General features: G+C 41.7%; 1 protein-coding gene across 1 annotated transcript in view; it reads left to right on the forward strand.

Moving 5' to 3' along the window:
• LOC133134870 (myosin-binding protein C, slow-type-like) overlaps window positions 1–12,135 on the forward strand; it is a 28,852-nt gene extending 16,717 nt beyond the window's left edge. The window contains exons 10-27 of the mRNA XM_061251415.1: window positions 1,047–1,171; window positions 1,317–1,422; window positions 1,563–1,729; window positions 1,832–1,997; window positions 2,216–2,322; window positions 2,678–2,814; window positions 2,953–3,112; window positions 3,231–3,335; window positions 3,848–4,036; window positions 4,774–4,908; window positions 5,071–5,238; window positions 5,419–5,507; window positions 5,765–5,960; window positions 6,311–6,450; window positions 6,913–7,072; window positions 8,017–8,153; window positions 8,786–8,972; window positions 11,833–12,135. Of these exons, the coding sequence (XP_061107399.1) occupies window positions 1,047–1,171; window positions 1,317–1,422; window positions 1,563–1,729; window positions 1,832–1,997; window positions 2,216–2,322; window positions 2,678–2,814; window positions 2,953–3,112; window positions 3,231–3,335; window positions 3,848–4,036; window positions 4,774–4,908; window positions 5,071–5,238; window positions 5,419–5,507; window positions 5,765–5,960; window positions 6,311–6,450; window positions 6,913–7,072; window positions 8,017–8,153; window positions 8,786–8,972; window positions 11,833–11,924 (2,566 nt within the window). The 3' untranslated portion in view covers window positions 11,925–12,135. The remainder of the gene's footprint in view (window positions 1–1,046; window positions 1,172–1,316; window positions 1,423–1,562; window positions 1,730–1,831; window positions 1,998–2,215; window positions 2,323–2,677; window positions 2,815–2,952; window positions 3,113–3,230; window positions 3,336–3,847; window positions 4,037–4,773; window positions 4,909–5,070; window positions 5,239–5,418; window positions 5,508–5,764; window positions 5,961–6,310; window positions 6,451–6,912; window positions 7,073–8,016; window positions 8,154–8,785; window positions 8,973–11,832) is intronic.
• Window positions 12,136–13,525: the final 1,390 nt, after the last annotated feature.

Consider the following 13,525-nt stretch of genomic DNA (forward strand, 5'->3'; position numbering starts at 1 on the left):
CTTTCCACTTGTTGAGGAACTTATTTACTTGTACGCTGCTTTGGGTTAAAAGTGTCTGCTAAATGACTAAAATGTAAATGTACATTTTTTAAAATATAGCCTTCGCTTGAAATTTGAAACTTGTGCCAAATGCATACACATGCACACACACACTCAAATTACATTTTCAAAGTGATTTCTAATATTTGTCCTTACAGAAAGGTTCATGTACCTGGTATGAAAAGAATATGGGTACGACAAGAATTAGCTAGTGTGAATATTTGCTAGTTAGCTGCTAACATGACTTCAGGCTACCAGCTGGCCTAATTAATCTGTGAAGAACATACTTGTGTTCACTAGTTCAATTATCTTGCTAGCTACAGAATTCATAATCATGGCAAGCAATGTGTTGGAAAAATGTAATGTCTGTTAAAATGAAGAGGTTCATTAGCTAGCTAGGGTTGCCTACCTGCTAACTTATGAAGCAAGTTACCAAACTTGCGAATGTTAATGATTTGTCTGTTTGCAAGGCTACTTTTAACTAACGTGCTTCTTTTTTGCAAAAGGCCTCACCAGTTCTATTTCAGTTGCTTTGATCTGCCTCTTTATTTTCAGCCAGTTTAAATCTGAGATGCTGAAGTATTACCATCCCCTGTCCGATGCCAACTATCATCATCAACCTTGTTCACTCTACTTTTGATCATTTAATGCTCACTTCATAATTAGTCCAACTAGGACGTAGCCAGGCTATATCCACATAACACCTGAGTTATATTGGGGTTAATCTAGTCTATTTATGTCAAAATGTCTCTCAACCTAGATTTCCACCTCTTGGGCTTTAGGATTTGTTTACTTAGCATGGAATCCCTCATTCACAAAACTCCAGCTCTGAAATATCCCAAATAAAATATTATCTTACAAAGTGTGTATGGAGCACATATCAGCAGTGGTGACCTTTGGTTGTGTGTCTCGCAGCAGTGTCCATATGGGCCACGTGTTTGCTCTTCTGCAACCCCATTCCTCATTGATGACAGTGCAATGGGCTGATTGATGGGATGTCTCTGCAGGTACATCTTTGAGCACAAAGGCACCCAGCGGATAATGATCATCAATAACTGCACCCTGCAGGATGATGCTGCCTACACCGTCGCTGCTGGTGAAGAGAAGTCCACCACTGAACTGTTTGTTAAAGGTAGGCTGTTGCAGTAGGTTTCCCTGGCTATGTTTGGCAACTCTGGTGTCCTTGGTTTTGTAGATATGCCCTCTGGGATGCAACCTCCCGTCCATCTTAGTGTCATTCTGTGTCATGTCTGATGATGCAACCTGATCCCTCACAGAGTTACCAGTGAAGATAACTAAAGAGCTGCAACCAGTGAAAACCACAGTGAATGAACGAATCGAGTTGGAGTGTGAGGTGTCTGAAGATGGAGCTCCAGTTAAATGGTACACAGCTCTTTCCTTGTTCTACAATGAGAAATTAGTAGGAAATAGATCCTCTGCATCATACTAGCACTGATGAGTACCAGGAAAAGTAGCTAGAAGGAATCAATGCTTCTGCCGCAATTCCTGACTCTGAATCTCAGGATGAAGAATGGCGTGGAGCTCCCAATCGGAGTCCGCTCTCGCTACCGAGTCAAGAGCGACGGGAATAAGCACTATCTGATCATCGACGATGCCATGAAAGAGGACACCGGCACTTATTCCGTGATGGCCACAGGTGGCACCAGTCAGGCCCACATTCAAGTTGACTGTGAGTGTATCCTCTCACATATGGCCCCTCCTGGTGCCTATCCCTCATGCCTATCCTCCTCCACACAGACCCGACCATCCTCATCGCTTTAAATCTCCACAGTAAAACCTCTGAAGATTCATCAGGACCTGAGTGGCCAGACGATCCGTTTGGGTCAGCCCCTCAAGCTGCACTGTGAGATCTCCCCCGGGAACGTGCCAGGACGCTGGTACCGGAACGGCCAGCTGATCCAGCAGAATGACCACATCAATATCACACACAGAGCCAGGTGCGTCCAGACCCTCGTCCAATCAGGGACCACACGGTCCGCACGTTGCAGCAAATGGGCCCTCCCTCAGTTTAACAGTATGCAGTTCCCTCAGTCCCACTCAGTCAAGCATCTGTATTCCCCTAGTAGGAGTGCATTCTCTCTGAAACGTCCAGCACTGTGTAAACATTATTGTCCCTCCACAGCACAACAATACCGCTTTTCCCCCTTTGTTGTAGGAACCACAGACTAGAAATTGAGAACGCCTCGATCCATGATGCGGGGGATTACACCTTTGTGCTGGAGGGGTACACTCAAAGCCTTTCTTGCAGAGTCCACATAATAGGTACAACGCTGACCCTGCAGCACTGACCCAGAACTACTGATCATGGAACTTGTCTGAAGTTGTCTATTGTAGTAATTTAGTTTATACAAAACTGTTGTGGATAAAAGGGATGAGTTGCTCAGTGTTTCTCCAACTAAAACCAAAATAATATTCAGAAAACAGATCATTAATTTAAGCAGTTGCTAAAGAATCCAAACATAATTTTTCAAGACCTTAATTGGCTGCTGACTGAAAGGACAGCCCCTCTGGACTCAAGTTTGATGCCCTTAACTTATGGTTATGACATACCATGCAGCCATGCACATGATTATGATTAACATAATACCATGTTATTGTTTTATTTTGTCCAATGCAGATCCCCCCAAAGTGCACTTGGACAGTCTAAATTTCCCGGATAACACTGTGACCATTGTGGCAGGAAACAAATTACGTCTGGAGGTCCCAATCAGTGGAGAGCCTGCCCCCAGAGTGGTGTGGATGAAGGGGGAAAGGGTGAGAATCGGGATGTAGGGGGTAGAGGAAGAGTGAAGATGGAAAGAGCCCAATTGAGGAGTGGAGAGGTGGGAGGGAAGAGATAAGTGTCAGGGATTTCATATATATATATATGTGTGTGTGTTTTGGCCATCAAAGGTTATCCCGGAATTGGGCAGTAGGGTTCGAGCAGAGACGTTCCCTGACCACACCAGCCTCACAATAGATGTCACAGAGCGGGGTGACACAGACAGCTACAAGATTGTGGTGCAGAATGAAGCAGGAGAGGATACAGCCACTGTCAAAGTCAAGGTCGTTGGTATGACAATCCACATTTAGATGTGATACTCAGACAGCATTAACATCGAAGTTAAATTCTGTTTATGAGTTTGGCCAGCGGTAGGAGTCTCATACAGACCAACTGTCCTCATCTTCAGACATTCCCGACCCCCCGGAGGCCCCAATGGTTCCTGAGGTGGGAGGAGATTGGTGTTTGATGGCCTGGGACCCGCCTGTCTATGATGGAGGCTCACCCCTCTTAGGTATGCAGTGTTATAACTATGTGTGCATGTATGTGTGTGTTTGTATCCATGCATGTGTGTCTGTATCAGAGTTTGCACAATGAATCTTATTCTTTAGTTATTCTTAATGTGAAAATTACCTAATTTCCTGGGGACAATCTTAGTTATTATTTTCATAGCCTTTTTATGACAAATTTCAAGTCGGAGCGGCAGTGGCACAGAGGGGACATTTTAATGTTAATTTTGAAGCTAATGCATGCAATCGTAAATTTACAATGTAGAAATGGAATTCTTGTTTGACATTCTTTTGTAAGACATGATGTACAGTAGATGCACATTTCCAAAGAAAATAAAAATAAAAATACAAACTTAAAAAGTTGTGGTTATTTAATAAACCCAGATGCACACTGAATCTCATTAGTACAGTATTAGTAGAATATGTTCATGTGTATTTATTTTATGATGTATTAGAAAATATCTCTGTATATATTGTACTGCATGTGTTAAAAGTTTAATTTCTGTTTGTATTGTAGGTTACTTCATTGAGAGGAAGAAGAAACAGAGTTCCAGGTGGATGCGACTGAACTTTGACCTTTGCAAAGAGACAAGTTTTGAACCTAAGAAGATGATCGAAGGTGTTCCCTATGAAGTGCGAGTGTTTGCAGTGAATGCCATTGGCACATCCCGCCCCAGCGATCCTTCCAGAGCCTTTATACCCTTGGGTAAATATGCTATTCACCCTGATGCCTTTTCCTTTTCTGGCTGCTTCTTTATGTCCAAGGTTATATAGGCATTGCACTATTAAATAGGCCTGGAAAAAAATAATTCAATCTTACCTTGTATGTGAGACCAAAGTATGACCTTTGACCTCTGGCATCAAAGTGGAGGCGTCTTGAACTGCAGCTGCCACTGTGGGTGCTGTGGCATTCACAACATTCTGGGGATATTAAGTGTGACTTTATAATGGCTGCCGAATTGCAGCAGGATTATAGGTTTACGAGATCAGTGACTCCTCCTGGCCAAATGGCTGCCGCAGCTGCATGCTTCGGTAGAACTGTGGTATGTGTCAGAATGTAAGAATCAAAGTTAAGAGCTGCTCTTAATGAGACCTGAGGCCTGATGAACAGACTGATTTCATACTTGGCAAGATGGTGGTGGTGGGGGCGGGACTTGGTTGGGGGCTCCTTTCCTGAGTATACCGAGGTGAGAATGTCTCCATGACTTATGCACTAGTCAATATACACATATTCACATAATACCAACCCTGCTAGAAACAAAGCAGCTCAAGCTTGGTATTGAAACAGTTGGTAGCTGGTTGACCAGTTAGATCAGCTCTATACTCAACATGGTTTGACCAGCTCAAGCAATGTTTTGAAACAGCTGGTAGCTGGTATTTCAGGCTGGTCATAGCTTGATTCTACACCTCATGTCATTAACATTGACCAACGTTTCCCCACAGCTGTTACAAGTGATCCGACAGTGCTGGTGGTGGATGATGTCACAGACACAACAGTGACGATGAAGTGGCGCCCCCCTGACACCATTGGTGCAGCCGGGCTGGATGGCTACGTAGTGGAGTACTGCTTTGAAGGAAGTAAGAAAACACTATGTCAACTAGCAAACTAGAATTTTGTTAACTTATGAAACAGTGGTATTGTTAAGTTGGAGGCAGGCAAACAGATTCAGTTCCCCTTTCCCTTTAAAATGGCTGGAATTGTGAAATGTTTAATAACTCAGAGCACTGTCTTGCCTGTAGCCGAAGAGTGGGTTGTGGCTAACCCGGAGATGACAGAGAAAACCAAGTACACCATCACAGGTCTGCCTCCAGAGAGCAAGATCTTCGTGAGGGTGAAGGCTATCAATAAAGCAGGGTCCAGCATACCACGGACACTCCAACACCCCATTCTGGTCAAAGAGATCATTGGTGAGACCCCCCCCCTCCCCTGCGCCAAATGCTGTTTGTAGACATGCACAAAGTCATATTAGAAGTTAATGAACTATTTCCAGACACACACACTGCACGTGTAAGCACTCATACACACACAGTGAACTGCACTTGGACACAGTGTCAGAGTCTGTGTGGCCGTTTATACCCCCTGCACAGAACGTCCCAAGATTCGCCTGCCCAGACATCTGAAGCAGACGTACATACGCAGGGTCGGAGAGGCCATTAATCTTGTCATTCCCTTCCTGGTAAGGCAAAATCTATACTCTAAGCACTCCAATGGGTCGACAGAAAAACAGGCATAGACTTTATTTAGGGTCTTTTCACCATTACATCGGTGATATCAATATAAATGACTTCTCTGAAAATATATCCATGACTCTTAAGTGACATGGAATGTTTATTTTATATAAGTGATAGAGAACATCAGAATTCGAGTGCTCTTCAGAAGACGATGGAGGTTACATTTCTGGAGATACGTAACTGACCTATGGCTGATTTTCAGGGGAAGCCAAGACCAAAGGTGAGCTGGTTGAAGGGGGGGCAGGCTGTGGACCCTACACAGGTGAGCATTCGCAACAGTGAATGCGACAGCATTATCTTCATCCGCAAGGCTGAGAGGAAGCACTCTGGGAAATATGAGATGTCCGTGCACGTGGAGAACTATGTGGACACTGCCATTTTAGACATCCAGATTGTGGGTGAGTCCATCTTTAGATATACCGATTACTGAGTTAATCTTGGATGTCTCGATTAATGTCATTGGCAAGTTGTCCATCATCTTAGACCTTAATGATAGAATAATAATGTACAGTATAATAATGAACAACAACCTATTTCACACGTCAAATTAAAATAAAATAATGATTTCATTAACTAATTATTATTGAACTTAATAAAATAATTAAGTCCAAGTTCCCACTGTGCCTTCCAAGACTGTTCAGGCACAGTCGGAACTTGGACCTACTGTATATTAATGTAGGTCATTGATCGTCTTCACCATTTGTTCTCCTTTTTTCATCTGATCTGTGAATTGTTATTAACCCAACAGACCTCCCTGGGCCCCCACAGTGTGTGAAGATTGAAGAAGTGTGGGGAGAGAATGTAGCATTGGAATGGATTCCCCCAAAGGACAGTGGCAATGCACCGATATCAGGCTACACCATTCAGAAAGCAGACAAGAAGACAATGGTTTGTGTGTGTGAGCATGTATGTGTGTGTGTGCGCATATGTGACAGCTCAAGCTAAGTTTGAAACAGCTGGTAGACCAGTTCAGACCAGCTCCCAGCTCGACATGGTTTCGTTGGTTAACCAGTTCAGACCAGCTCCCAGTTTAACATGGTTTGACCAGCTCAAGCTATGTTTTGAAACAGCTGGTACAGTTTTATGACCTGGTTGGCCATGCTGGTTGACCAGCTTATACCCTGCAAGACCAGCTTATGACCAGCTTATGACCTGCTTAGACCAGATAAATATTTAAAGCTGGTCACGCTGGCAGAGCTGGATTTTACAGCTTGGGTGTTTATTCTTTCATTGCAATATATGCCTTGTTTTCTGCTGGCATACGTTCATGTTTGTTTGTACCACTGAATATTGAATTACCCTGAGAACAGGAAGGCCCTACATGTGCTCTCCATTCTATGTCTGTAACAGGAGTGGTACACGTGTGTGGAGCACTACCACCGCAACTGCATCACCCTCACAGAGTTGGTCGTGGGGAACGAGTACTTCTTCCGCATCTTCTCAGAGAACATGTGTGGGCTGAGCGAGTGTGCCACTGCCACCAAGGACAGTGCGTTCATCTTGAAGGAGGGTATGTCTGCCTCAGCTGGGAAGGCACAAGGCCCCCCATCTCCCAACATTCTCTCACACACTGCACACACACGCAAAAAACCGTGTCCTTTTACATTGCAGTTCATGTTCTGTTTTTAGTGTTTTAGAAGTGTGATTTAGAAGTGATGAATTGAGTCAGGAGTGTTTTTTTTTCAGTTGCAGAATAAAAATATACCAGGATTCAAGGCTTTGTGTTAAGTGTTTGATTTTGCTTAAAAACTGTAATTCTTGCATGGTGCAAACATTAATACTTATCTTTTGCTTCACGTAACCCTTTTTTTTCTTGGATTATGAAAACTACATGAAACAGTGACATGTTGACACTGATTGTGCTGTCAGTTATTCTCTATTGCCAATTCAAAAGGCATGCAGAGGTGCTTCATTGTGGGCTCAGGATTAAGGATTAAGCTGTACCTTTTTACAGGAAAAAAGGACAAATACTCATTTAAAATGAATGACATATATGAGGGTTGGCCACCTGGTTGTGCAACAATATAAAGGAGAAAAACATGTATTTCAGGTTTAACACATAACCTGAAGGTGTCTGACCCACAATGGCATGTGCATTAATAGAAAATGTTTAGAAACCCTGTAATTACTTTCAAAACTAAACATCAACAGTCTGTTACTGTATACAAATACAATGTAGCCCTGGTTGATATTGGTATGGCAGTGGTATATTTGTGCTAACTGATCAAATTTATAACTAATGGTATGAAGTGTATTGCAGCTGACTTCAATGGGGACTTTGTAACAGCTACAGTACACGTGAGATGACACCGAATGATGATTGTGGTAGTGTTCCTGTTACGATATGATTTCAGTGATGCTGTGTTGTCTCCTTCCCCTCACATGGGACATTCCTTCATGATACAGCCCAGGGCCCGTATCATGCACAACCCCACTCTCCCCTTCCTTCCGCAGACCTTAACCTGAAGATCCCAGAGTACAACGAATACGACTTTGCAGAGGCACCCAACTTCACTCAGCCCCTGATCAACACATTTGCTATCGCCGGCTACAACGCCACACTCAACTGCAGTGTCCGCGCCAACCCCCGGGTAGGTTACCTCCCTCTTAGGAGGGAAAGGCGAGCTTTGCTTCTCATACACCTAGTGCCATTCTTCTAGGCCTGAGGGAGAAGCTGTCATCTTACATAATTTCCTATGTGTCGAACATGAAAACTTCAATCCAGCAATTTCATAGCCAGTCTGGGTCACAGACTTGATGCTTGATAATTGATTACTGTAGTACTATATTTGCATTTTGAGTTACCGAAAAGCCTAGACAATGGAATATGTTTTATGGCTAATTCTATTATTCTGTATTTTTATTGTATTGTATTAGAATTACTCTTACATTAGTGGGGGGGTGGGGGTGTCTCCATCACAGTATTAGCTAAGAGTGTAATCTAAGTAGTCTAAGTACACATTGTAAATTAATGAAAAAGCAGGGTACAAAAATTCATAAATTCAGAGGGCATTTGAATATAACCACCTGAGTGCCTTTGAGACATCTCTTTAGCAACTGACTTTTTCAATTGCTAGTGAGATAAGATGTCACTATTTAGCACCATGTAATGGTTTAAGCCTTAACCCTTTTTCATATCCTCAGTGTTTTTAATTTAACAACAACGTCCTGTGTTTGATAAGGTCAGTAAGTCTGAGAATGTCTTTTGTTTTTCTGGTTTTAGCCTAAAGTGATATGGATGAAAAATAAGATTGCTATCATTGACGACCCACGGTACCGCATGTTTAGCAACCAAGGCGTGTGTACCCTGGAGATTCGTAAGCCGAACCCCTATGATGGGGGCACCTACACCTGCAAAGCCATCAATGACCTGGGGGAGGCGCAGGTGGACTGTAAGCTTGAAGTGAAAGGTCAGTCCTGAGGCTGCGGCTCTAGTTTAAGTTCTGTTTTGTAAGGTATGTGATATCTTAAATTTGATTGAAATTAGAATGACATATCTGCAAGTTCAGTCAAATGAACAGACTCAAGCACAAAAATTGATAGGTTCACAGACAGGAACTCACAGATTCTCTGTTTTGATGGGAAGGGAAGAAAGCTCAGAAACTTGCAGGACAGGCTGAATTCCTAGAATAACAGCAAAGGGGAAGTGCACAAACTCACTGCATAGTTAAAATCCCTCAGATTTGCAGGCTAGATGTGAGCTCACAGACTACAAAACAGGAGTTAACAAAATTGCAGCAGCGCAGACACTAGCTCTCATGGGAATGCTCTGTGAATTTGGCAGGCAGATTCTCCATCCCTCTGGTGCTGCCTTGCAGATTCTTTATTTTTAATTTTGCTAAAATGTTTTTTTTCTCCAAGTTTTTGTGTTTTTCTTTAAATTATTTTGAAAGGGTTCTCCCCCAAGTCCTTTTGTGAGATGAAATGTACGTACAGTAATCAGTTTAATGATTTGACCATTTTTGTCAGAACTGTGAATTCATCATTCATGATACTCTGGATTGTTCATGCATGCCCCTTGCAATCATATAATAGTTTGATCATTCCTGTTTAGTCTAACCACTTCTATTTCACTCTTTGGACAATCCTACACCACGCCCATTTTACCTTCTACATAAATGAATCACATAATCCCAACTGTGGCTTTACCTTTAACAAACCCTTGTTCCCACAATCTTTAAGTCTCCAAACCTATTCAACACACACAAGCATGCACACAGGCACGCACGCACACACTCAATCACGTAACACATTTAACTGTGAAATGACTTAAGTCATTCCACAGCTAAAAAAGGCCTGCTCCCGTGAACACATGTAACTCATTCATGTAAAATGTGTTAACACCTCTTCTCTTCTCTCCCCCAGTCACCCAGGAAGTGTGAGTGTATGTTCTCATCTAAGGTAAGCTTTCATATGGTCCTGACATATGAAGCTTATAGCATTCATTCTGCACCTTTCCGATGCAAATAAGAGGGTGTTACTCAGGCACTAGTTTAAAGTGGGGGGTAGCTCCAGGCTGGTTAGACTCCAGGGGGGGATGATATAATGCAGTGGGTGTAACAGATAAAATAGTTTGATAGGCAAAGGTAGCACTCAAAGCAATTTAAGGCCAGAGAACCTGATCAATTTAAACCATTGTTAGAAAAACATCAACTGTGCTTAGCACAAATAGAGCCCCTTGACTGTGTACAGGATAATTTGTATGCAAAGCATGCAATTTACCAAAAACAGCCTAGAAAAGTGCCTACCTTCACAAATCTCAGACTGTGCATAGGAAGGTTTTCTTGTGGCTGAATGTTGCCAGAGCACTCTATTTGTCCGGCTGGGAATAATATTTCAGTTAAGAAATGTTAATTTTATTACTCAGACACAATTATTTCACATATATGTACTGTATGTACATTTTAGTTTCTTAATTATTTATGTATCTACATGTCCATCAGGAATTAGGTTAGTAATGGCTTTACGAATAAAATTAGTCTTTGGAGATATTTCCCCTTTCAGATACATTTAAGTTACATAATTAACAAACTGGCCATAATAACTGTCACACGCAGTGACACCCCTGTGAGGACAGAAGAGCAGGGCACAGGGAGATACGGAAATTCTGCCCAAATGAAAGATCAACAAAAGTCTTCACCCTCACAGGTTCTGTGCAAAAGTAATAAACAAAAATAACAGATGCAAAGAAAATAACCCGACTCATGTAGCTTTTTGGCTCTCTCTGGTCTCGGCTCTCTCTATCCTCTCCTACGTGTTCCCGGTCTCAGCCGCCTACTGTGGAAAAAAGCACACATTTTAAAAGCCTGGACTGATTCGCAACTGATTCCAGGTGTGCGCCTACTTAACCAGTAGGCGTGGACCTCAGATTGCCCTGCTTCCTTCCCGTAAACTGAGCCACCTTGCCACAAGAACATTATAAAATTTGTGCAGATGAGAACAATTTAGACTTAGTAATGATACAGATATGTTGATAAACTAAACATCCGTGTTACATAAAGGTAGCCAATACATCTTTTGGAATAAGAACGTCTCAAGTAGATATTTATGGAGCATCTGTGTCAGTGGGGGTGAGGCATATCCATCCCAGTGGACCTGTGGGCTTCCTGCAGTAGAATGATGTGCTGCTGACTGCCTGTGTAACTTCTGTTTCCCCTGGTAACAGCGTTATGTTTCTCATGTAACATTTACCACACAAAAGGTGAGTAATCCCCAAGACCCAATTAAAGGCTTTCAGACTTAATACTACCTAGCCTTGGGAAAACCTAAGTGGAATTATCTCAGACTTGCCCACAAGATCAGGCTAATCCAACCTAGAATAAAAGATCACAGTCTTGATACACTGGATGGACATAGCTGTGAAGGAACATTGCAACATTGCTTACATCGGGGGATCCAACTTCTTTACAGTTTCAAGCATTATGGGTTTGCAGATACAGCAGATGCTTAGGCAAGTAAATGTATTTACATTTTATTATCACAACCAAAACATACATTTGGATCGCAAGTGAAATATAGTTTCCTGAATTCTATTTTGTCCTATGCCATCTTCACACTCACCACATCTTATCCCCCTACTATTTCTCCAACTTCAGTCTGACCAAAACTCTATTCTTTCTACTCAACACTGGCCGTGTCTGTCCTCTTTGTATGAGTCATGTGGCTATTTCTCCTCTCACTGTGTTCTGCAATGGCTGTGGCTGTTCTTTTTCCAAACCTCTCTGTATTCCGTTGACTGTGCGTTGACCATGTCTCTCCTTTCTTCATCAGGGGGCTTTACCTTCTATGAGCTAATGCAGAGGGGAGTGCCTTTACAACTGATTGATAAGTACATGAAGGGCTCTGAGCCAGAGGGGAAGTGAAGAGATTGACCACTGCTACAGCTGGGCTTTCCGGAAACCATATTACCACTGGTTACCTATATCTCTTTCTCCTTAGCAACCTCCTTAGCTCTCCTTACCTTAGCAACCCAGAGCCAGTGGTGCTGGGGAGGGGGGAGTCTTTCTGTAGTCAGACATAAAGCCATGTACCTGGTTATACCATAAAAGTGTATGTTTGACATCAGCTGTCACACTTCCCACTGTCCATTTCAAGTGGCCATTTAAAGACTGATTTTATACTCCAAAGCACTCCAAAAAAGGAGTTTGGGCAGTTGCTTTGTTGTAGAAGTAGATGTGGTAATCTTCACATAGAAGGCTGGAAGGGTGAGGTAAACAGAAGATTCCCACAAACTGAATTATGCACAGTAAAATGTTTGGTGTTAAATCAACTCTTACGGAGTACATATAATCACTACTGAACTCATTTCTATTTTGTTCGAGTTGAATTAACACTGGACATTTTACTGTGTGGTACCAAATTGTTCAGTTTAAAAAATGGCTAACGTTGTAATGCATATTTCTAGTCAGTGTTCATTAGAGCTTTTCAAAATATCCCCAGACAAATTTAGAGACTTGCGTATGAAAGAAGATTTGTTTGAAGAAACACATTTTATTTATTCATTTTATTTACAGTCTCTGATTGGACAGATTTCGAATTTGTCTGTAATATTTTTGTGATTTTACAGTTAATTTAATCGTTTCTTTGACCGCAGTAGCATTTTCTTGTGTATGCAATCATATAAACTGTAATATTTATTTTAACTGACATTTAGTACATTTTAAGAAATGTTTTTATGTTGTTGTTGTGGACAAATTAGAACCATAGTATTGTGATCTGAAGGCTTGAACATAAACATGTTTTCCTCTCAAATGCTTTCTCACATTCTTTCTCGTATGGCATGATGCTCATGTGTACCAGTATTCTTCCCAGGTGTGTCCACTTGTATGTATACCATTACTGCCTGTCCTAGGAGTTTGTCCTCATGGTCTCTCCATATATAGTATTCTCGGTGTGAATAGCCATGTTTCCACATGAAAGACAACTTCTGATGTTTTCTCTGTAAATGTAATTTCTCAGTATGTACAAGTATCTGAGTACAACTGGCTCAGCTTTGATATGAGAGCATGCTTTTACCTGATGGATATCTGTGCAATTATATAATTTAAATAATAAACTATCTTGTGACATCTTTATTTGAATTACTGTTTATTAGTTGAATCTGCAAACATTTTTGTCACTTGTAACAATAATCATTGTAGTCACATATTTGCCGCATATGTGCCAAATCAGTGTGCACGATATGTATGGCAGGGGTCAGCAACCCTGGCCATTGAGTGCCACATAGTCTGCTGGTATTTGTTTTCTCCTTATGATGGGCAGACCCAGGAAATCAGGTGAGTTAACTGTATGACTGCCTTAGTTGATCTATTAATTAATAAGTAACTACAAAAACTTCAGGAACTCACATTGCTTTCAATTAGCAGTAGTGATTTTTACATCAGCATTAAAATGTTACTGTAAGAACATTCTGATCACATATGTGTGATCTTAACGTGTAATAAAAATAACAACTAATTATTAT

This window comes from Conger conger, chromosome 8 (genome assembly GCF_963514075.1).
Source record: "Conger conger chromosome 8, fConCon1.1, whole genome shotgun sequence".
Classification (NCBI taxonomy): Eukaryota; Metazoa; Chordata; class Actinopteri; order Anguilliformes; family Congridae; genus Conger; species Conger conger.